General features: G+C 37.8%; 1 protein-coding gene across 5 annotated transcripts in view; it reads left to right on the forward strand.

Moving 5' to 3' along the window:
* The window catches only part of RHOBTB1 (Rho related BTB domain containing 1), a 66929-nt gene that overhangs the window by 32613 nt on the left and 9814 nt on the right, over positions 1-24502 (forward strand). For 3 of the 5 annotated variants that reach the window (XM_054205623.1, XM_054205624.1, XM_054205625.1), the window contains 7 exons: positions 11686-11871; positions 13640-14607; positions 15032-15150; positions 17516-17666; positions 19377-19465; positions 20684-20789; positions 21302-24499. In XM_054205623.1, coding sequence (XP_054061598.1) covers positions 11686-11871; positions 13640-14607; positions 15032-15150; positions 17516-17666; positions 19377-19465; positions 20684-20789; positions 21302-21471 — 1789 coding nt within the window. In that variant the 3' untranslated portion in view covers positions 21472-24499. Of the gene's footprint in view, positions 1-11685; positions 11872-13639; positions 14608-15031; positions 15151-17515; positions 17667-19376; positions 19466-20683; positions 20790-21301; positions 24501-24502 lie in introns of those variants that run through there. The other 2 variants (XR_008467031.1, XM_054205626.1) reach the window with 2 other exon arrangements.

Genomic DNA, 24502 nt, shown 5'->3' on the forward strand with positions numbered 1-24502 from the left:
TTCTGTTGGTTGAATCCACCAGTTAAATTTCCACACTGTAAAACTCCATGTGGCAATTTGTACGAACCCTCCTTTGTATACACTGTGTTAGTTGTGTTTTCACAGAGTCATGAATTACCTTGAATTTTGTTTTGGGAGCTAAAGTAGCAACACATCTGGGCTACGCAACCTGTACCATTTGTAAATAAGCTTTGTGAGTGAGGGAAGTTACTGACTTTAAGGTAATATTGACCTTAATATTTAGTGCCACTTGAGTATTTGAATAGAAGTTGTTTTACCATTTGGCAGCATATGGTGCCTCCTTTGATAAATATGGATGTTTCCACTAGCTGTTCCTCTTTGATGTGTCCTCCTGATATTCTGCAACAGATACTGTGTCACTGAGAAGATTACTAGAGATTAGGAGAACAAAATCAGGCGTGTTCTGAACTCTGATCCCACATTTACTGACAGGATGGGCGAGGGGGGAAACAACATACTTAGATTCTAATCCGGCAAACACCAAGGAGGACCTGAATAACTTGAGATCTCGTGGGATTAAGCATATGAACAGGGGGATTCATTTGTGATGTTAGCAGAACTGAACCTGCGTAGAATCAGGTTTGCTATACCCTCATCAACTTAAAAAGGCTGTTCTGGAAACCTGGTGTTCTGTTATTGGTTTTTCTGCAAGTCTGTTAGTGCAGAAAGTGACTGCAAACTTTAAAGAAACTATTTTATAAATAGAATTTCAATTGTAAATTTTTCTAATTGTAAGCACTGATCAGCTACTTCATTATTTTGAAAGGTATTAATGTATCATTTGAAAACAGCTTTTTAGCATTTTATGTTAGCATTTTAAAAAGAGATTTCCAATATTGAATGTTTGCATTTATAGGAACTGATTTTAAATCACCTCTGAGTCAAATCTTGCAGTACAGTGAAAGCTGTATTTTATGCCAAACTGCTCAAGGCTACACCTGCAAGTGCCCTATGTTTCTGATTGTCTGAAGGATCACACAATAATATAACCCTTTGGTTCCCTTTGATTTTTTTTATGCTTATGCCCTCGTGCAGGGGAAGGCTTATTTCAGCCAAACACTCAGCCAAGACCTCTAATTGTCCTAAACGTGGTGTAACAAGAACCAGCAGGTCATTAATTCACCTGCGGCTCATTGGAAAAGATTGTTGCATAGAGTTTTACAAAATGTTACATAAATAGATTATGCTATAGATGGCAGGGTGAACAGTTAATAGGACTTGCAGCAAAGGTAAATCCTTCTTAATTCTTTATTTTTCACAGATAGAAACATGAGAGGAGAATGACAAAAGAAATGTGTTTTCCACTATTTTTGTGTGACAGAAAAACATATTTGAATGCCACTGAGGATGGAATACTTAATGTTTTTACTGCCGTCCTTTAAAATGGGAGTATGGAGAGTGAGATGCAGCTTGCGTTCTGCTGCGTGGTGTTTAGTTTAATAATCACAATCCTCCGGGAGCTTTGGGAAACAGTTCCTGACAGCTTAAGGGAGGGAGGGGGATGTGGCTGGAGGGACTTGTGGAAATATTTGCTGCAGTTTTATAGCATGACATGTTTTTTTTTCCTTAAACTAGAGTGTGTGCTTTAGTTTTGGAAGTATCGTGTTCTGTTCAGCGTAGGCACTATGTGATGCCAAACAGTCATTTGTTGATATTGTCCCACAGGGTTTAATTTGATGCAAAATCACTCCAAAATGTTGTAAAATGACAGTGTCTTTGTTATGATTAGCGTATTGATTTCTAGCTCCTAGTCACCTCTTTGTTTAATAACAATCTAGTCTCAGTGCTATTGTATTCTCTAAGTCTGCAAACAAGGTGGGAACTTCATATAAAGCTCAAGTGGTTATTATGTACCAGTTTCTCTGGGACGCACAAAATTGCATGTGTAAAGACATGAAAATATCTTAATTTACCTTTCAACTTGTCAGGATTCACTATCCTCTATTCTCCTGTCCAATCTGATTTTGAATGAGAGTGTAAACATGTCATTGTGTTAACCAATTCTAAAAGTAAAATAGGAAAAAGATTGGCTTGCACTTTTTTTTTTCCTTTTTCATCATTTTCTTCGTTATTTTTTTCAGGTAAACACGTTTGACTACAATTCGATTAATATCCTACATATCCTGCTTTTTTATACATGCAGCTCTAGTATGTGTAAACATGAGCACAAATCTGCAAAGAGTTAATTCAGTCCCAATCAAATATTTATTCTCAATACCATGGATGTGGTTTGTCAGCTAATTCAGCCAGGATGATTTATTTACTTGCAACTTAAATACGAGCTGTAGACCAAACAAAATCTGTTCATACAGCATGGACAGAAAACAGCTTTTTCCTTGTGACTTACAAATGTGAATGAGCCTTGCTGTGAGACTGCTGACAGAGCCTCTTAAAATATGGTTAGAGTATTTCCTCTGTTGTGAATGGATTTCATAAGCCTTGTGGGTATTGTATGTACACAGAGGAACACATGCATTCGTCTTTTTCTGTGTGATTACAATTCCCTTAACAAGTTACTTCAATGTAATTTAATCCATCGAAATATACCTTTTGAATGCTGCTGAAAAGGTTCCAAGAGAATAGAGGTTTATCATTGATACTTGAAGACTTCCACCAATATCTTTAGGGATGTTTTGTTTTCTGTTTCTTTCTCTGAAAGGACAGTGATGATGATATTTCTATAAAAACAAAATCCAGGTAGCTTTGATATAAAATGCTACTTGCATTCAGCAAATTCAGTGAGATGAGGGCATGGTGGGTGTCTTCACAGAATTGCTCAGTTTGGCTTTAGTTAGATCAGTGCCTTCTGTCACTCACCACCTGTGCCTAAGCTGAGAATAGGCCAGCAGCTCCTCACCTTTCTTCAGAGAAGGTTTCAGAAGTGCTTTGAATGAAAGCCCACACTTTCCCCTGCAGCCTTGCTATCCTTGTTTTTATGTTACAATAATGATAATAATAATAATTATATATTATTATTATTATCCACCTTCCAAATGCCTTACAAGCCATTTACTGGTGTGGGTTGGAGGGGATCATCAGAGATGTATCTTCACAGCAGTAGCACTTAACAGACACAAGATAGTCTTTTGCTTTGTTAGCAAAGGGTCATCTGATGGGGAATACAGTTGTTTTCAGATGTCTCTCACCTTGGCTGCTTCCTTTTGCTATGTTTTGTTGCCACAGAAAGTGATATGCTGTATCTTTGAATCGTCTTCAAATACCAAAATTTATGAGCCTTCCCATCTACTTTACAGTGGTTTATAAGCTATTCAGATTCTTCATGAAGCATTCCTGAAGAACTCCTGTAGGAAATATTCTTTTTAGTATTTGTTATGATTTTTTTATCTTTTGAGTTTGACTCAGATCAGTCTCAAGAAAGACTAGAATAAGCAGAGAGGTTCATAGAGAGATAGCACCGATGTGGTGTCTGTAGGCACTGTTTTTTTCTTCTTCCATTATCTACATTAATATTTGAGGCTTTTTCACTCAGTTTATGGGAAAGCGTATGCTTTATATACTTAAACCAGTCTAATTAATGCAGATCTACTACTTTTCTTCTCTGCATCCCACCATGGTTCCTTATGGTGAGTAGAAAGAAGTTGCTATAGAATTGCCATTAGGAATCCTTCTTTCTTTAAATAGGTATGTGCCAAATGACTGTAGGTGGGGTCTGAGGCTCCACTTGATGTATATGTAATCTATCTATAATAGAGACACACCTGTAATGCTTTAAGCCTTCCTTGACACTAGTGAAAAAGTATGTATCAAATGTTATTTGTGGTATTATGTGATTTTCCATTTTTCCTTGCTCTCCTAAGTCAGTGGCTGGATGGAAAGAGGGCATTTAGGTTCTATCCTAACAGACTGCAAAGCAACATCAAAATCTTCTGGAAATGCTAAACCTGGGAAGTGACTTCCCATCAAAATCTTGATCTTAGTAAGTTATTTCTTTGTGGAGAGGTGCTAGGTGGATTTCTTGAGCTGTTTTCTTCTCCCAAGAATCTCAGGATCGCAGTCTGGATTTCCTCATACGTATGTCAGGATATGAAAACCACTCTGCACAAACAGATGTAACTGTTTTAAACTGACTTCCTATCAATATATTTGTGACATCAACTGGCTGGTTAAAATTTCTTGACAGTTTTTTTTTAAATAAAAAAGAGGAGGCTAATTTTGTTGATAGCCCAAAGAAAGCAAAAAATACAAAAGTCTGTATTTTCTCCCCAGAGAAAGAGATGCATCTAGCATCTGTTAATGCTCAGTTTTCATGTCTTCTGGGACTTCAGAAGTCACTCTTATACTGGATGCAAATCAGACCCTATCATTCTTTCACCTACTCTGGATTTTTACCTCCCTCTTCATCTTATCCCTCGCTTCCTATCTGTGTTCTTCATCAGTACTTATAAGGAATCATGCTTTTACTGAATCTACTGCGATCTAGCTTTGGATCTTCCTTTTTCTTCTTTTTTTTTCTTTCCCATCCTTACATACCACTCCTACCTTGAAATAATATTTTTCTTCTAAACATGTTGCTTCAAATGATGTTTTAACTAAATCTCTTCTTACTTCTTCTAAACTCAATATGTTTTTCTGATTTATCATTGGTTCCTGGGTTTTTTTAGAGGATGGGGCTGGCAGTAAAGAAAAATTAATTTCTTCTTTCAGTTATTCTTACACAGTATCTTTGATGAAAGTTAGTTGTTTCTTTGTAAAGAGGCAGCATGTAGTTCTCATCTGTAAGCTGCCTCCGTACAATAACAGAAAATAAACATGATAAGCCCACCTTTCCCTATGTTTCTGGTTCCTCCTTGTTTTGTGAATTTATTTCTCTTTATTTTATTTTCTGGCTGCTGTCTGGAGATAGCTGTCAGCTGATATGTCTCAAAAAAGCATTTTTAGCTATATTCTTGTCAGTATCTTTATCATTATGAGTTTTGGTGTTTGCCCCAGGTTGTTCAGATGTGTTCCAGCTAGCCCTGTACTGTCTTTTGCTCTGTCATTTTATTTCATCCTTCTCCATTGATTTGGTGTTCAGGGTTTGTGTCTCACTTTTAAAAAACCCCAACTGCTATACACAGAATATTTCAGTATTTCAGCCTCAAATTAACTGTCTCTAAAATTACATTTATCATAGAATTTTTGTTGCTGTGTTAAAAATGCAGTAATTGAGACCTCTGCTTCAGGGAAGGGAAAAGGCACATATTGATATGTTATGGTGGATGTGTGTACTGCAAACATACCTGATTCCAAAGAGAGTTTTACTGAGTCTACTGGTAAAATTTGGCCCAGAATCACGCTAGGGTACCTTGCAGGCAGCCTGTTTCAACTGCAAAGTTCTATTTAGCACTAAGATGGAATTTTTTTAATGTAAATGCTGAACCAGAATTATGGGTGAATTTACTTTTTATAGCCAGCAGTAAGATGAACCAAATTCCAAGACTGTGTAAGCAGTCCTTTAAATTAAAAATAAAATTGTTTTCCTTTTGCTACATTGTTCTACATGACTTTGCCATTCTTTTTGGCACTATTTCTGGTCAGGCATTTTTACAATAAGAGTAGCTTTTACAGGTTTCTGCAATGGAAAATGAGATATTTTAATCATTCTTCGTGATATCAAAACATTTTTTGTCATTTTCTGTAAATGCAACACTGTTTTCCCATGAGTACCCCAAACGAAACAGAAGAGATTTTAAAATGCCTAACATTTAAGAATGATGTATTGTTTGTAAGGAATGTATGGGAAAACTCTTTCCACTTTTGAAGCACAGTCTTGAAATATGCGATTTTCTTAAAGGTACCATTATCTTCTTTTTCTTACTGTTGTTTCCTACTAAAAATAACATTACAGAAATTTTAGAAATAGATCTGCATGCTACTCACCACAAAATCTGAATATATTTCAGGGCATTTTGACAGTTTCGCACATTACACCAGTACTTAAGAAGCTTCACTGCTCTTGGTAAAGTATAGAACTAATTGATTCTCCTGCTGAAATCCAGGGCACTGCATGGTCTTGCCCTGCCTTACCTGGATATCTTCAGTTCTTCACATGCCAGGCACCCCCTGCATTTTAGTTTTCCTAGCCTCTCATCTATTTTGAGTGTGTGCACATAAGTCCTGTGTCTTCAGGTTATTTTGGTATGCTCACTGATCACTTAATGAGTTTCTTCTCATTTCATGGGATGGCTGCAACTGCATTTACTAAAAACTGAGTCCACTTAAAACATTATCAGCCTTGCTTATCTGCACAATTTTTTGTTCATCTCAGTGAGATGCATGCATGAAAAATGTTGTATAACTGAATGAATCTCTCTCTTCAAAATGTATCTGGATTGACATGGAGATGTAGCAGTGTTTTGTTCAGCCATAAACAAGATTCTTGATTTAATTCTTAGATGGCCTTCTACTGCCTGAACCTACTGTGTTGGAGAACTTGGGAGCTGGTATTTGCACTCAGGCTGCTGCCCCACACAATCCTTCCTTTCAGGTGGTTGAAGGACTACGCAAGTGAACACTAGAGACAGCTCTTGTCAAATTCTGTTCTCAGTGGGATAAGTTCAGCTGTGATGCAGGTCTCTGAGGAACCTTGGGAAAATTATGGGAAGTGTGTAGGGGAAAAAAATGAGAAGTAGAAGCAAAACAACTTTTTATTGATGACTAAATGTCTAAGCATTAGCTGTTCTGTTAAAGTCAAGAGAATCTACCAATTTGGATGACCCTCTACCAAATTGTTCACTCTGTAAAATTCTAGTAGACTCTCTTACTTCAATCATGTTTCTCAGAGAAAGCTGATACCTAAAAACAGGGAAAAATAAAGACTACAATAGGACAAATCCATGGGGGGCTTTTTTACCTCCCCCCTAAGTCTATTCCTAAAGTTGATTTGATCAAATGTGTGCAACAAACTTCTTGTCAACCAAAATATAATTTGTCTATCCTTAAACTGATTCTGTCAGATTTAACTCTCGGGTCCTGTTTAAGCTCTCTAAAACAGAATATATACTTTTGACTTGTCCTCTAGAAAGAGGACAAGGTAGCATGGCAATACAGTTCAGTCTTCCTCCTTCTCCTCTTTCACACTCCCTGCATTGATTTCCAGATCAGAGACACTTCCTCTTCACATTCTGTATTCCTCACAGGTTTATTGCTTCCCCTTTCCAAACCCAACAGTATTATTCCATGACTATATGGCAAATGATACCCGTTACACATGAGCAGCAATTCTTGTATGCAGCAGTTTTACCCAGTAACTTGTAAATTACAAACTAGAGGGAACAACTTCTTCCTTGGTAATGCAGCGTGTACATTTCAGAAGGCAGCCTGTTGCTGCATCACAGTTCATAACTCTAGATCCTAACTAGGAAACATTAAACTTTTAAACGCACTTGCCATGGAATATATGAGATATCATTTAATATTGCTATTTCCTTGAAGTTCTGTCTAAAATAAAAGTATTAGGGAAGATGGAAAATATGTAGCAGTTTCTGGTTGAGAGATGAATCAGCAGCATGGTGTGTAAGTAAATCTGCAGTGCAGCTCGTTACACCAGCTCTGGAACACACATAGCATGTAAGCAGATGGGTCTTTCAAAATCTCAGTCCCAAACCAATGGAGTGCTCTGTTACACACAACAGCTCTATTTAGAAAACATTAACTTCTCTGATGCTTCCAACAGCTCCATTAGAAATAGATTTTTCTCCTCCACCTTATGAGTTTCTGATTTTAGTGATTGCAGAGTAACTTCCAGATGGTTGTGATAGTTACCTGTAGCTTGACTACTGCTGAAGCCTGAGGTTGATAATTTAAAGTTGTCTTGTCTTTGTCAGTGCCGTACTGCTTGCTTTTCAGCAGTGTCTTGGACTGCTCTCTATACATCTGATACAGTTCATAACACACACTAGGAGCTCACAGGGTGGCAGCACACCATGTCCTGATTCCTGCCAGAGATTTGGTTGTCTAGAGAGTTTCTTTTCATTCTCTGAAGTCTGAAAAGGGGTAGTTGCTTCCATCAAAAGTCCTTCTTATCCAAGTTTGGGAAAATATCACTGAATGCTTTGAAGTAATACCTATATTAGGTACGTGCATTGCTTCTTGGAATAGTGGTAACGTTCTTTCTTTGCCCACAGAAGCCTCCTGTAAGTAGTCCATAACTATGTTTAGACCAAGCTGGGCTGACTTCAGATGCATATGTTTTGCATTAAGAATTACTCCTGCAACTCCAAAGGGAGCATTTGAAGTGCTCTGACGCTTTAATGTGAGACTCCAATGGAGGGGTCTGGTCAGCCAGGATGGTTGGTTTGCCTACAGCTGAGAGAATCTGCTCCCCTTCTCCACCTGCCAAGTCCCACACATCTACATTGTCTTCTCCCCTGTTTGGAGCCCCAGTGAGTAGAAATAAACCTGTTTGGTGATGCGGAGTGTTTCACTGGTCACACAAGTGATGAGTTATGAGTTTTGGTGATACTTAAGTATGTTTAGGTATTTAAAATAGTAAGAGTAGATGATTCACAATTTCTTTTGATAAACCTATGAAAAGCAGAATGTAAGAATAAATCAGTTGTGCATTTCCAACATGTACCGCTGAATCTACAAGACAATGTGTTGGATCTCCAAGCTGCTGTTTCTCTTTGCTGAGTTATTTGTAATACTTGTCTTTGTCGAACATCAGTATAGGCAGTAAGTGTAATCATACGTTTTTGCTGTATTAGCCAAAGATGGATGCACTAAAGCACTTCTTGGTATTCAAGTCTATGGAAAATCATTCCTGAATTTTACTGGGAAATGGTTATGAAATTTCTTTTTCAAAAAAAGCAGCTTGCATTTGTGAATATATTGCTGCAGAGAGAAAGAAAGCAGAAGTAAACCTGATTCATGCTTTCTTGTTCTCCAAGTAACCAAACCACACAAAAATGGCAATAAATTAGATTATTTTTTTTTTTAAATCCTATCCTTTTATGTTTCCTGAGCATATGAAAATAACATTGGCAAGCTTTTTAGTGTTTGGGAAATATTAATACATTATTTTAACCTGACAGGTTCTGGCTTTTATGAACAAATATCAAACCAAATTTTGTACTGAGGCAGTAAGTTGTAAATGTGCCTTTGACATTAAAAGGAATTGTAAGTATTTTAATTAAAGTTTCCAAAGGACAGCTTTCCCCAAATGTTCACAATCCTATGTAGGCAGGGGTCCTGTCTCCGGTTTGTACTAATACTGCAAATCATGCTTGTGACTTGAACAACTACTTAATTTATTGTGATAAGGTGGATGCATTTTGTGAGCTTGCGGACCCAGCCGTGGTGCTGGTTCAGTGTGTGAACTCTGTCACTACCCAGTGACTTCACATCTGTCCTGTTTATGGCACAGGGCCACTTATTTCCCCCTGTTCAGTACAGAACTCTCACGATACTCATTTTATGGGGAAGTCCAGGTTTTAACACAGGATAAATAACATGCAAATCACAGGGTTTTTTTACCTCATTACTCTATTTTTCACTTCATTTGGAAGGCAGTAAGGTGGAAATGTCCTGTTAGTGCAATGTGTGTTGTGAGTTATGGTTTTATGGTCGCCCAGAGAAGGTCAGAGGTGATGAGTTGCTCAAGAACCACGTGCAGTTCTGTGGCAAAAACGTGAGAGTCCTTTAGCAAGGGCTGTAACACATGCAGGGCTGTGCTGAGGCCAGTCTGCTGGATAGTCTGGACCTGTCCTGTCCAGGGAAACAGATCATCGCTGGCTCTTCGCAGGAGCCCAGATCTACGGCCAGCCCAGCATCAGTCAGCAGCAGTGCCGTGCAGGAGCTGCTGGCATCTCCTACCTGTCAACTCCTGCTGGAGCTCTGTTTCCGTTTGGTTTTCTGAGAGATGTGATGTGTGTCTTGTGGTTTTTAGAGTCAGGAGGGTTGGATACTCGTGACTGCAATTACTTGGCTTAGGTATTAATTTCTGAAGGACACGAGACAGTCTGTCACTCTAAGATGCTTAGTTACAGTTAGGACCAGCCAGCCAGCCGATGCTTGCCTCTGCAGCAGTCCTGATAATCTTGAATTAAACAACAATTGACCAGATTATAATATGTGTAACACAAATATTTTTTTTATCTTAGCTGTACATTGATTTCTGCTTTCTGGGAGTTAAGCAAATGTCTGCTGGGGCCTAGGTTTTACTCTTACGTGACCTTGAATAGAGCAAGTTTGAGCTTAAAGGGTATTTGCCTCAGTTATTCAGAAGACGTGTGTATTAGCTGCTTACCACGTCGCTATTTAGTAGATAACTTTCCAGTTTGAAAAGGCCTTGTTTGACAGATGTGTTGCAGTTTATATAAGATACAAACTTAGGGTAGGAGCATTTCTCTTGCATTAAATTTACGGTCACAGCAGTACCCGTATTGTATTCAGCTATCTTTAGAAACAGTATTGCTGGATATATCCGTGCCCTCAGTGAAATGTAGAAAGCAGCAGTACTGGAGAGGTATTTCATTATTTAAAAGGTGAATTTTAAGATTCACTGCTGCTGCTCTATACATTACACAAACTGCAGACACAACACATTTGTGCTAAATTAAAGAATAATAGAAGTGAGGTAGACATGGTGTTGCTGAGCTTATCCTGCTGACAATTCTGTAGCAATAAGTTGCTTCCTCAATATGTCCCTTCCCCTCAATTCTTCTAGAGACTTTCAATTCAACTTCTTTTTCTTCTTTTCTTTTTTTTTCCCATGAGAGACCCAAGAGCTTCTTTGTAACATCCCATCCAAGTTTATAAATTATGAAATTGCCCCAAGTTAGGAATGCCTCAGACAAGTATTCAAGCATTTCTCTGCCCCAGGGTGCTAGATCTGACAAGAATTAGGTAGTGGTTTAGTGCCTGAACTGTCAACCTTAATCCTCATACTTAAAATTTATAAAGCAAGTTTATTTAGTGAAGTACTTTTTTTTTTTTTTCTTAAAACCTTTAAAAGCCTGCAAATATTTGATGCTCACTCTGATTTAAGCCACTGTCCTATTCTACACTTTACTGACCTTATTTTCATCATGATGATTATTTTTGCTTATATAGTAGAAGTGGTCATTCTGCAGTAATTTGTCCGTCTAACAGGTTATTTATTAAAGATGTTAGAGAATTGCTGTGCAAAGTGCATTGCAAAGGAGATCACCTCAGTATCTAAAATGGTGCAGTAAAGATATTTCATCATGACAAGTTCGGTAGTGATCTGTGTCTACCTGTGCGGCTGTTCTGAAATTTTGCATAACTCCTTTCTAATTCCTAAGCACCAGTGATCTTTGAATTGCAATTTAGGTGTCCAGTCAGCAGAATTATTTCTTGAGCAATGGCAGCCTGTGGATAACTGTAGTGTAAAAGTGGAGAATGACAAGCCATGCCTCTTTTCTTAGTGCTCTGTTCGTACGTGCAAGGATCATCACTTGGCATAGAGGGGCAGTGCTTCCTAGGTACGTGGATTTGTGCTTCCATGCTTTTGTGGTGAAATGTGTAGCTTCTGTCAAATCTCTGCACGAACAACATGTGTTCTGGCATCTGGGTGTCAGTGCATTTTTCAAAGTGTAGAGTGGAGTACCTTTAAGCTGGAGTGATGAAAATAGGTGAACGTGCAGTGGAAAAAGCATGTTTGTTGGGGTTTAATTGGATATTTTCTTGTTGCCTTTCTAGGTCTGATGTAGTTGTTCTGTGCTTTTCAATTGCTAATCCTAATTCCCTGAATCATGTGAAAACAATGTGGTATCAAGAAATTAAGCACTTCTGTCCTCGCACACCTGTCATCCTGGTGGGCTGCCAACTAGATCTCCGCTATGCAGACCTTGAGGCTGTTAACAGAGCCAGAAGGCCTTTGGCAAGGTAAAGTTTAAACAAAAATAAGAATTAAAAAAAATCACCTTGGTAATCAGGTACAGTACTTTCAAAAGAGAAATGATAGAGACTACTTTCCTTTTTTTGTAAAATGAGAATATATTTGCTTTCTTCTTTTTAATTCTGTTGTCTGAGTTCGTTTGTTCTTTAACATACATAGTTATTATATGTTTCCCACAATATATTTGCACATTGGACATCTAATTTTGTTTGGGTGCCTGAACACTATGATGATAGGGAGATAATAAATAGTGATAATAATGGTTACTGGAAGTTTTCATATATGTCCTTCTCCATCTGAACATGTGTACCATGTCCTACCCTGTCACTACGGTCAGGTACTGACAGATTCTACTCAAGTTTTCTTAAATATCAATTATTATTTTTTGTAATGTAATCCTAGATCATGGCAGAAAATAAAGTGGTTGCAAATTATTTTTTTTAAAGTTCTGAGATTAAAAGAGAGCTTGGGGTCATTCTGGAGAAGCTTTGTTTTTTCCAGATTATAAGGCAAGCATTCACATGTTTGGGCAACACAGTCCTGCAGGTACCTGCTCACTTTTGGTTTCTTCCTTTTATGTGAATTTGAATGAGAACAGATTCATGGAAATAATATCCATGATCATGTAATTAAAGACTGTATTTTATTAAATTTCTGCAAAGGGATTGAATTAATATTTCATGGGCTCTTATAAAACATTCCATGGCATTGCATTCAAATTCTTGACTTGGCAATATGATTTTCATAGGTTTGTTTGTTTATTAAACATTTCTTCATTGTATGGATGGTGTGGACTTTTTCGTTGACTCTTTAAAAGGAAATGTTTTTTCAAAACTCTTCTTCTGCCCTAATCCTCCTTTCTGATTTCACCATTAATAAAGCTTGAATCAGTACTCTGCATGTCTAGCACAGACTTCTGCCACCTGAACTGATTATTAGCTGGCGACTGAAGCAAGCTGTTGTCTGGAGTGTGTTAAGTCTGTGCCAGCTTGTGTCTGCCCAATATGGTATGCTCAGAGAACACACTGTTGGGTCATGTCTTCTGGTGAGACGATTTTTTGTTGGGAAAATGGATCCTAGCCCAGACTTTTTTCTGGCTTGTTTACCCAATGTCACGTACTAGAGCTGCTCTGGAAATTCATGAGTTCCCACGTAATGCTTCTACAGCCAAAACAGACCTATCTCTTGAAGTTTGTGTTGAGTTGCACTTCTTTTATGGGCTACTATGATTTTCTTTAAAAAGCATAAGCTTAAGAAATATTTCTTATTCCATATTTAGCTGTATTTGTGGCATTTCTACATCATGAGAATTTCCATTTAAGTTTAATTGATGGATACAAAGAAAGATACTGACAGAATATCTGAGTAGAAGGAGTTTAGGGTTTAGTAGAAAGTTAGGTTTTTTTAAATAATGAAAGTTTTCAAGCATCCTATCAACTTTAACTGTAAATTTCCCTTTAACAGAGAGAAGGCTTGCTCTATTTTGTGCAAATGATTTCTACATATTTTTAGTCACATTGCAAAGACACCACTAAACTTAAACAAAATTACAAGTATGTGCCATTCTAAAACTCCCTGGAGTCATGGCTGTAGATTTCCAAAGGCTTTGTGGGCTTAATTTTATATTTTGTTTCATTTGAATGATAGTTATCTCAGAAATGGTGCTGAGACATTTTGTAAAATTCCATGCTTTCTGGAGTAACTTTGTGATGATCGTTGTGTGTGAGAAGGTTTATTTTTTTTGTTTAACCCTAGACCGATAAAAAGAGGAGACATTTTGCCACCAGAAAGAGGCAGAGAGGTTGCCAAGGAACTTGGGATACCATACTATGAAACCAGTGTATTTGACCAGTTTGGGATTAAAGATGTGTTTGACAATGCAATTAGAGCTGCCCTGATCTCCAGAAGACACCTGCAGTTCTGGAAATCTCATTTGAAGAAGGTCCAAAAACCTTTGCTTCAGGCTCCATTCCTACCTCCAAAAGCCCCTCCTCCGGTTATCAAAATTCCTGAGTGTCCTGTACCAAGCATGAACGAAGCTGGATATTTATTGGACAGCCCACTGTGTGCAGATGTTATGTTTGTTCTCCAGGAGCAGGACTACATTTTTGCTCACAAGATTTACCTAGCTACCTCCTCTTCAAAGTTTTACGACCTTTTCTTAATGGAATGTGAGGGAAGTTCAGACTCGGATGAAACACAGTGTAATAAAGAAAATACAAATAAGGATGTTCTGACAAGTCACCTTGAGACAAATGATGACAGTGATGAGACATCCTTAAAATCTGCTGATGTTAAAATTCCCCCACCACAAAGTACTGATGCTTTGAACATGCTAGAACCCAAACCTTGGGAAACAAATTCTGCGGCAAGATCTCTGTCATCGTGGGGTAAGGGGTTTGTTAGTGTGCATAAGGAAATGCAAGTGAATCCTGTCTCGAATAGGACGTGTCCTGTAACTGTGGTGAAAATGGATTCATCTGTGCAGGCTGGACCTTTTAAAACTGTTTTGCAGTTTTTATACACAGGGCAACTGGATGAAAATGAAAAAGATCTCACAAGACTGGCTCAGATTGCTGAAATCTTGGAAGTATTTGATTTACGAATGATGGTGGAGAATATTATGAATAAAGAAGCCTTCATGAATCAAGAGATTACTAAAGCATTTCATGTCAGAAAAGCTAATCGGATAAAAGAGTGCCTTTGCAAAGGGACATTTGCTGGTAAGTAAATACGTGCTTTAACAGGAAAAGCACTAATTCTTTTCTCATTCATGTTACTGTCGCTTCATAGACTTCAAAAACTGACAGCTTACATTGTTCTTAGAGAAGGGATGAGCCCAAAGTTTTACTTACTCAGGGCCAACTGTTCCATCCTGGGATTCTGCAGTTTAATTTCTCAAAATGTACAGACAAGTTTTTAAATAAGTGACCCAATTTTCCGAAGTGTTGAATGTCCAATATCCCCCTTTTAAGTGAGGCTTTTTGCTTAACTATATAAAATGTTGGAGTTCCCTTTGGGATGGGGGTCGTGGGAAGTGAAAGAAGTCCTTGGTTAACAATGTGCAAGTGAAACATACGTTCTTGAGACACAATTTCACCTTAAACGCAAATTTGCAGCATGCGTGGTTTTTTGTTCCCATGGCAGATGTGACATTTAAATTGGATGATGGAACCATAAATGCCCACAAGCCACTGCTGATCTGTAGCTGTGAATGGATGTCTGCTATGTTTGGAGGATCATTTATTGAAAGCTCAAACAGTGAGGTATTTGTCCATTTTTGTCCATTTTGCTTGTAACGCCTGACGGATTTAAGGTGATGGAAGCATCATTTTGTATCTATTTGAAGGGTTGGAATGATTCTTTATTCTTTTCTTGCAGACCTGGGATGCTTTTCTTCTTAAGGCATTAAATTAGGATACCTAGGAGAATAACATATTTTCTGCAACAGATGAGACTTCCTCCAATTCTGGAGTGTGTGTTTAAACCTGAAATCACTTAAAATATTAAATATGGGGGGGGAAATTAAATATGAATTTCTCTAAAATAACTTTAAAAGTTGTGTGAATATATATTTCTATAATCAAAAGCACTACAAAGAATACTTGGAGCAGGGGCATTGAGGAAGGAATTTAAGGGAAAAAAGGATTAAAGAACATGCAGTGTTAAACTAGAAAAGGGAGCTGGCTTCACAGTACTTCAGTGGAAATTAAGCTCAGATTCTCCAGTGTGTCAGTTTGTCCTCTTGAGTAAAGCAGGTATAAAGTACAGTATAAAAGATGTCAATGAATTAAGATTTTGCAGCAGAAGCCTTGTATTTTCAGGTGTCTTTATGGTCTATTTTTCAAATTCTAAACACTTTCCTAATATTTTTTCTTGTGTCTTATCCATAACCAGGTTTTCATTTTTGTTTCGATTTTCTTGTTCCTTTCCATACTTAAGGGTTTTGTTCATATGAAGAGTTCAGGGTTTTGTGTTTAATATTCTGGAAGATTGTGTTTCAGTTAGATTTTTCTTGCTTCTTCTAATACAGCTGTAAACATAATTCCTTTCCCAGAGGACAAGTGGTTCATTAAAAATACATAGTTTGATTCTAGTAAGCAACATTTGGCAATGAAGAATATACATTTATTTTCTACCAGACTATTTTTAATGATAAACTTAACAGTCTTAGCTTATCTTTCCAATTTAAAATATAGCTTCCATTTTGTAGAGTTTAAAGCATTCAGTAATGCTTTCAGAAGTTTTAAAATGTAGGTAGATATGAATTGAATGGTTTCCTTTAACTGTTTTACAAAAAGAAAACCATCTACTTTTTACTTATTACTTTTTCTGTATTGGGGACACAATGTTTTCTAAACTCATTCACTGAATTTACTGTTCTCTGCGCTAACAAAAATATATTAATAATGAATGTGTTTCACAACCAGCTTCTCTTACTTGGAGAACTGAGCTGCTTCCCAGGGTGGCTGATATGCACAAAAGGTTCATGCTTTAGCACAAACAGATCTGGGTTTGAATCTCACCCATCCAGGCAGAGCCGAAAGAAAAATTCACAAGCCCCCCAAAGGTTAACAACCAGCTACGTGACAACAATTAACCCCATCTAGCAGGAAGTATGTGCTGACTGCTTCCAAGTAGTCAGATTAAGTTACATGTATATTTAATGCCTCATCATAATTTTATCATTTTTCTGCTCTGCCATTTTTTTTGCTGCAAGTTCTTCAGAGTAGCACAGTGCATTCTTCAGTGCCAGCATCTCTTGAGTTATGAAGATGTACATTACAAATTGCTGATTAATGAGATTGAGTACCATGGGTACTGGAAGCAGATTTACCTGCCACAACTTTGATTCCCACAAGAATCAGTTTTACCCTGTTCTTTGGAGGAGTGATCGTGTGTGCAAACTGTAGTTGAGATGCTAGAGTGATAAGTTACAGAGAGGCTTTCTAACCCTCCTTCCTCTTGTTTTAGGCTTCCCTCCAGTGGAGTTAGGGTTGTGCTGGTGAGAGATTAGATAGCTTTTATCCTAGTCTTAGTAGCTTCATTACATGGTGGTTACACTTAATTACAAGTGTGTGGCAGAAATGGTTTACATTTTCTTTGCCTCATTTCTTCAGTTCTCAGTCCTTTACCAACCATCATTTACTTGCATAATTTGGTTATTTATAAACAGACTGAGAGGAGTGGTATTTTTGTTATCCTTTGGCTTCTGTTATTCTCAGAATCCCCAAAATATGGCAGATCGATTGCATTCCTCAAGAAGTCTACCAAGGGAGGTTTGGCATGAGAAGTGCTTGGTGGCTTTATGTATCCCACGTAGCTGTCCATGCACAGGCTAGAAAGTATTGAACAGATTCACTGTTGGATGTGGATCCAATTCCAGTAACTTGGTAGACTTGCTTGTATGTAAACTGGCAAAGGATCTGATTACGCAGGTATGCTTACCTGTTGGCAGCTTCTTGAACTTTAATGGGAAATATCTTTTTTGAAAAATATTTTCCCTGCATTTCTAAAATGACTTGAAGAGGAAAAAGAGACAGTCCAGAAAAGTGGCAGAAGTGAAATACGGCCTCTATATGAAAATTCCTTAATTATTAAAGAGACTCTTTTCTTAAATATCTTTTCCAGGTAGTTCTTCCCAACATAAACAAGACTTCCATGCAAGCTGTTTTAGATTACTTGTATACTAAGCAACTGTCATCCAGTCAGGAACTGGACACACTTGAGTTAATCGCATTAGCAAATAGGTTTTGCCTTCCTCACCTGGTTGCACTAGCAGGTAAGAATTTGTGGCCTTGTCCAATGCAGTGTCGTCTGCAATGGCTGAAACATGTTTTAATGGTTTTGGAATGCACAGGATTTTCTCAAGTCTCAGGGAAAATAATATTTTATTTTTTTCCTGAAAGGGATATTGTGATAGAAATTGATGTTTTCATTTAGAAAAATGTGTTAGCCTTTCTCTAGCCTTTTTTTAGTTTTGTGCTAAACCAGCTCAGAACATTGAAGTATTCTGTGCTTTAAAAACAGGAGTAGTAAACCTTCTCTTTAGCATTGCTATAATGTCTGTGGTTTGTAATATCCACTCTATTGTTGTTAATTTACCTGAAAACAGTATGGACCCCAGGCTTGCCATTATGTGAGGGATGAAGTGCTCCATTATACATTTCTATTACAAGAGAGTAACTGAGCCAATTCAAAACTGATCTAGACGATCATGGTTTTTATGATCTCTTTTCACTGCCTAGGTGGGAATTGGATATTTTGGTATATACATGGGGATTCAACCCTCATTTCAGGAAGAAAAAATTTTCTATGACATATTTAGAGAAAAATTACAGGATAGGATACTACTTAGTTTTAAAATGAAATCCATACGTACACCAGACCTTGGAGTTGGTTTTTTCGCTTGTTTCTGTGTATGTAAGTTGGCATTGTTCTGAAGACATGGGCAATACCAAAACTCAGAGACAGATGAAGCAAAGCTACATGTGTTTACAGCACAACACTTAGGCAAAATTTAATCACATACCAAATCCTAGCTCTCCTTCAGTTGTGCATCAAGACTGTGTACCTTGTCTTCACTTGTTCTGACAGACCGAATCGTTATTACCTGATTTTATACACGCATTTTAACTGAAGTCTTGGTTATTTTTTTAAGCATTTGCAGCATAAACATACATGTAGTATTAAGAATGTTTCATTCCATTTAATTCTTGATGAAATAATTTTGACTCCGAAGGCTACTGCCAACAACTGAACCCAGTAGAGTCAAATCAGCTGACAACATGCCCAAAAAAAACACTCAAACCTCTAAGATTCTAGGAAAGGGTGGAGGAGACTCTTGAGCTGAAGTGACTTTTGGGGGAGCTGGCAGGCCTTCATCTGGATCACTAGAAAAGACTAATCTGAGAATCTGAAGAGGGCCTGAAGTGAACTTTTCTGTATCAGTGCTGTGCATATACTCACTAATAAATCCACAATGCAGTGGCAAGTGCACTGTTGCCTAAAAACTTGGCTATTGCTTTTGTATTACCCCAAAGAAACAGCTGATCCATTTCTAATTTATGTTGAATATTGCACCCATCCATTCTTCCCAAAAGAGACTAGTGGCTGCCGAACTTTATCCTTCTATAAGTCGTTATTAATTGCAAGCTTGCCTTCTGTAAGAAAGGGATAAGAATTGTGTGTGAAAGCAGAAATAAATAGTTTGGGTTGAGGCAAAGGGGCAAATCTTCATACGGACCGTGCTCCATTGGAGTAAGACAGTTTATACCTGTGATGCAGAATCTCCAGCCACAATTCTGAAGGCCAGAATTTGACTTCACCCAAATCTGAAGCTTCTTTGGAAATCTGAGTGCATGTGCCACTTGCATAATGCTAGAGTTAACGCTAGGAGGAGGAAGAACGTGCTTTCTTGGTTCTTTGTGGATGATCTGACCTTGAAATGTGACCGTTTCCCATGTGAGTGATGAGTCTTCTCCTCTAACAGAACAGCATGCAGTACAAGAGCTGACAAAAGCCTCCATGAGCGGTGTTGCAATAGATGGAGAAGTACTATCCTATTTGGAATTGGCACAGGTCAGTGTGCACTTTTTTTAAAAGATATTCTCGCCAACTGCAGGACTTGCTTTTAGCACTTTGCTGGTTTTGAGCATTGCTTCTAAGTAAGTGGCTCAAAGTCTGCAGTTCTAAGAGTGTCTGACAATAAAACTTAGTTTCATCTTCTATTTTAAAGAAGTTTTTTCCATTAGTTCAAAGGTGAAATATCTATTTAAATAATCTCGGAGGAGTTGTCTTTCAGTTTTTCGTGATTGTGGAGCTTCTAAGCCCCACGTCCTCATGGCCATGCTTCAGTAATATGAAATGCAATATAATGAAGTGGTTCAGCTTTGTAATGGTCTCCCAGATACAGTAGCATGAGCTAAAATATTTTTTAAATTTTGTTATTCTTGATTTCACACTAATGATGAGACTGGCTGCAGCTTGACTTGAAGTCTGGGGTTTAAGTAGCACTGAAATACAGTACAAGCTGGCCACCAAGCAAGAATTCCTGCAGCTGCTTTCAGGTGTCTCTCTTGCAATACCTATAATGCTGTTGCAAAACCAGGACTGAACTCCTTCCAAGAAAAGGCAGCTCACTTCACTTAATTTCAATTTTATGAAGGGTGTTTTTTTTCTTTTTTTTTTTTTCTCCTGGTCAAAGACAAAAGTAATATGTTTAACTGCTGTTAGGATATCCTCTGTGCCCAGTACCTACATCAATATGTTGTGTTTATAATCTGAGAAGATCATAGTAAACAGTCAGAATGCCAAAATAGATGTACATGCTATACAATCTGACTTGCATTATAGCTGTTCTTCCTTACAACCATGGGAAGCTTGTACAAGATTTTGTATTGAACTTCCAGTAATACTTGATTTCTATCAATGAGTATTGTTTTCCAGGGAGTTACTTCAGAGCAGGGTTTGCAGTAACTGATAGGGATATATGGCTGGTACAGTCATACCAGAAAATTCAAGTCCAGCATGCCTTGGGTTCAGATCCTGTATGGGACTGAATGCAGTTTGCCAGGACCTATTAATGGGCCTTTTGGGCCACTGGTTGTTCCAGCAGAATTGTGCAACAAGGTCTAGGGCATCTAGAGACCACTTCAGCCTCAAAGCTCCCCTGTATGCTTGGGATAATGCTGCCAGATGCAATCTGCTGGGGACCATTCTAGCTTTAGTTGTTAATTGGGGCTGCAACATGAATAATAACCTCAGGAAACGGAATAAGCTCTTTGTTTTTCTTTACAGTTCCACAATGCTAACCAGCTGGCAGCTTGGTGCTTGCACTACATCTGCACCAATTACAACAGTGTTTGCTCCAAATTCCGCAAGGAAATCAAAGCTAAGTCTTCAGGTATGGGCAGCTTTCCTCATGAGTTTTCATGTGGTTTCCCCTTCTTTCTCCCCACTCAGTTGGTTAAACATGAAGACAAAGATGAGCTCAGATAGCTAAGTCATGAGACTGAACCTCTGCGCTATCTTGAGTAGCATTCATAAATTCTTCTTATCCGTAAAGAAAGGTCAAAATCATTAGCCTGATTCCTGGGCAAGCATTATGTTCTGTAACTATTTCAGTGATGCTAAAAGGAACAGAGCTATTTTCAGGTTCCATGATGAAAAACATACTCTACAAGGGGCTTGCTTTTTTACACTCCTTGGTGGACTAAGGCCTCTTGAGTACAACCGCTTTCAAAGTCTTTTCACCCCGTAGTTAAGGCATATGAGGAAACTGGGGAAATCCCTGCTAAGCCAGCTAACATAGAGACTGGATAAATGATTAGTGGCACAGCTTTTTGCAGACATTTCTGGAATTTGTGTATCTTACTGGCTTGTTCGGGGGCTTTTCAATTGTTTCTTTTTAATCAGATAATCAAGAATATTTTGAGAGGCATCGCTGGCCACCTGTGTGGTATTTAAAGGAAGAGGATCACTACCAGCGAGTTAAAAAAGAAAGAGAAAAGGAAGATGTTGCACTGAATAAACATCATTCAAAGCGGAAGTGGTGCTTCTGGAATTCCTCTGCTGTAGTTGCCTGAACAAAGCAAATAAGTGGAAATCCATAGCCAGTGTCAGAAATTAGTCTTATTGTTAGAAATAAGATGTAGTTCAGATTTTCAGGAAACTTTGTTCCACGTGTGCATTTATTATTGCTAGGGTCAAAAGCACAAGCTCCTTGAAAGTGAGCCTGGAACAGCTCCTTGAAGTCATATGTATATTTTTGGCTAGTAAGCAGACAAATGTCTACCATTATTACATTTCTTTTTATACAAAAAAAAAAAAAATCCAGCATTAATGTTTCAATCTCCAGTTGGGAAATATTTTTATACTGTCTGGTGTATTTTGTTCAGATAAAATTCTGGATACCGTTTTATTTTACAGACCACAAAATAATCATGTAGCAGCTTTGTAATTAGATTTTAACTATTTTTACTCTGCAAGTACAGTGAAATAGACAATCTTCAGTCATAAGAGATGAGACCGCTTTTAGAGTATCTCATAAAAAGTCATCTTAGGAAAAAATCTAGTTGCCTAGTATAGGTTGTCTTTTTTAAACTAAGTACTGTGCACTGATAATATAATTAGATGGTTATTTCCCCTTTCTAAAGTAAAGGGTTAGAATAAGATCCAATAACTGCAAGATATATAGAGTGCTTGATCTTTGCTCAGCTGAATAATAGGCAGTATAATTACCTGTTCAACTGCAGGCAAATGTATTTCTAATATTTGCCATGTAAGTGCAAATAATTATGACTATGTGGGCCATGTGAAATCTAGTGATTCTAAGTATTCAGAGGTTTTATATGTCTAGATCAAAGAGAATATTTCTAAAATCATTTAGAAGGGCTTAGTAATTTATATCCTTATACAAGTATGGATCTGAATACAAAAAGCAGTTACACTGCTTGCATTTTAACTACTGCATGGCAGTTACCTTGTTCTGTGGGATCTTAACCATGCAGCCATTCCTCATGCTGAATTCCTTTTTGCTTGAGTGCAAGCAAATGAAAGGGCTGCAAAAACAAATAGGAGTTGTCTAGTGTTACAGCATTTTGTAAATGAAGAAGGATCTTCGTACACTAGATCACTTCCGTTTGATCCAAATTGTTTCATAGCTTTTCCCAGGTAGAACTCAAAGTGTTAGATTATTTTTAAGTAGATCATATATTTCCCCTGGAAGTACGTATTCCCAGAAAGCTGGGGACAAAATGATGGCAGAAAGGCAGGAATTCTGCACAAGTGGTGCAAGAAAAAAAAAAGCCTCCAGCGTTTTCAAATAGCCTGTGCGTTTATGACTTTTTATCAACCATTACTCTAAAGCTGCAGTGTTACACTAGATTACATAAGGATGAGAGCATTTTTTTAAAAGACCAAAACTAAAATACATAGACTGTAGAACATACACATGCAATCCTGTACAGTGTCTCAGGCACAATTCTGTAACCAAGGTAGTATTGTGTATTTAGGTTCATTTATATTGTTTTGTGCTGGCAGCTCAGCATACCAATGTGAAAAGCTGTTTGTTTGTGGTTTTTTTCTGTATTCAAAGGCAAGGCAGTGAAGTCAAACCCCAGTCCTGTAGGTCAGGAAAGGCTTTGGACTGAAAGCCATACACACCTCTACATATTTGTGTTCTGAATGGATTCTAATTCTTGGCAGATGCTACCACGGGATGGTAGAAGCCACCCAGCATGGAAAGAGATGCTGCTCTACAAACTTTTATAAGGAAAGCAAGTGACAGATTCCTACCCCTATAAGATTCATCACCGTACGGTGATAAAGAAGGGCTATAAATGATGGTTGCAAATATGTCTCCTTAATTCTTGGTCAGTGATAAAGTGTATTGTGGAGGAGAAGAGCGAATGAGAGAAGACGTGTCAAGACTAAGATGAGATAAATGCCTGTTGTCATAAAATGTTAACGAGTCACATTTTAAGTAAGTATTGCTACTAGGTTTTACACAACCAAAGCTACTGTATGATTGTAATCTTGCCAAACTGTAATGGATATATAAATGAACCTGAGGTATATGCAATAATATCCAGTTGTGCTAGTTATCAGCTACTATAACCAAGTGGCTGGTTCATTTGGTTAATGCTGTCTATGGCCTTTAATCTTGGTGGTTATTTTGTGTTTTTTATTTTGCAAAAAAAGTCAATAAAACCGTTTAGTTACAAGTTGTCTCCCAGCTCTTTGAAGAAGCTTCCTAAATTTTGTATTTGCAGACTTGCATAGAATATTAGGATTTATGGTTGGGAATGTCACAAGGAAATCCTACAGTGTTCGTATATGATGGTAGGAGGTTGGTTCTTGTCACTTACTGTTAAGCTGCATAGCAAAAAAACCTCTTGCCACTTTTCCCCATGGTTTCTGATATTTAATTACCATAATATTACCCAAGGGACATGAAACTAATTAGTCATGACAGACATGGGGAGGAAAAATGCAGGTAAACAGCAGGAAGTCCATGAGGTTTTTGGTATGCTCTAAACTTTGTACAGACACTCTCTTCCCTGCTTTCTCACTGCCTGAGTTGTCTGCCATTATACAGAATCTCTCACTACCTGTTAGTGGACTCTCAGCAACTACCTCCCTGAGTAGGTTAATTGACAGAGGCAGAAATTTGAAGCTTTTCTAGAGGATTTTTGCAAGATGTCATGCAAAGAATGCCATGTTTATGATCTTTTTTTAAAGCTCCTAAGCAATGCGAAGGACGTTGAAAGTAAGTACACTAGGCACACAGTGTACATTTTATTTTTTTTAACATGCTGATTTATGAGAGTGTTACATATCTGATTTACTTTTGGAAGCAAAATTTTATTTCTTTGATCTTGCCATGAGAAAAGGTAATTGGCTCAACAGAAAAAGCGGAGACATTAGATGTGAAAACGTTTCTCTTGATTGATTATGATGAAACCAGTAGCATGTAAGGAACGAGCAAATCGGAAGCATCGCTCTTCGGGGCATTCTTTTTTAAGTATTCTGACCATTTAGAAGGAGTTGCATGTCCTTTGTTTCTGGAGAGTCTCATTCAGCTCATTTCTTAGAAACGGTGTTTTTCTATTTGTT

The sequence above is a fragment of the Rissa tridactyla genome, chromosome 6, assembly GCF_028500815.1.
Source record: "Rissa tridactyla isolate bRisTri1 chromosome 6, bRisTri1.patW.cur.20221130, whole genome shotgun sequence".
In the NCBI taxonomy this organism is placed as follows: domain Eukaryota; kingdom Metazoa; phylum Chordata; class Aves; order Charadriiformes; family Laridae; genus Rissa; species Rissa tridactyla.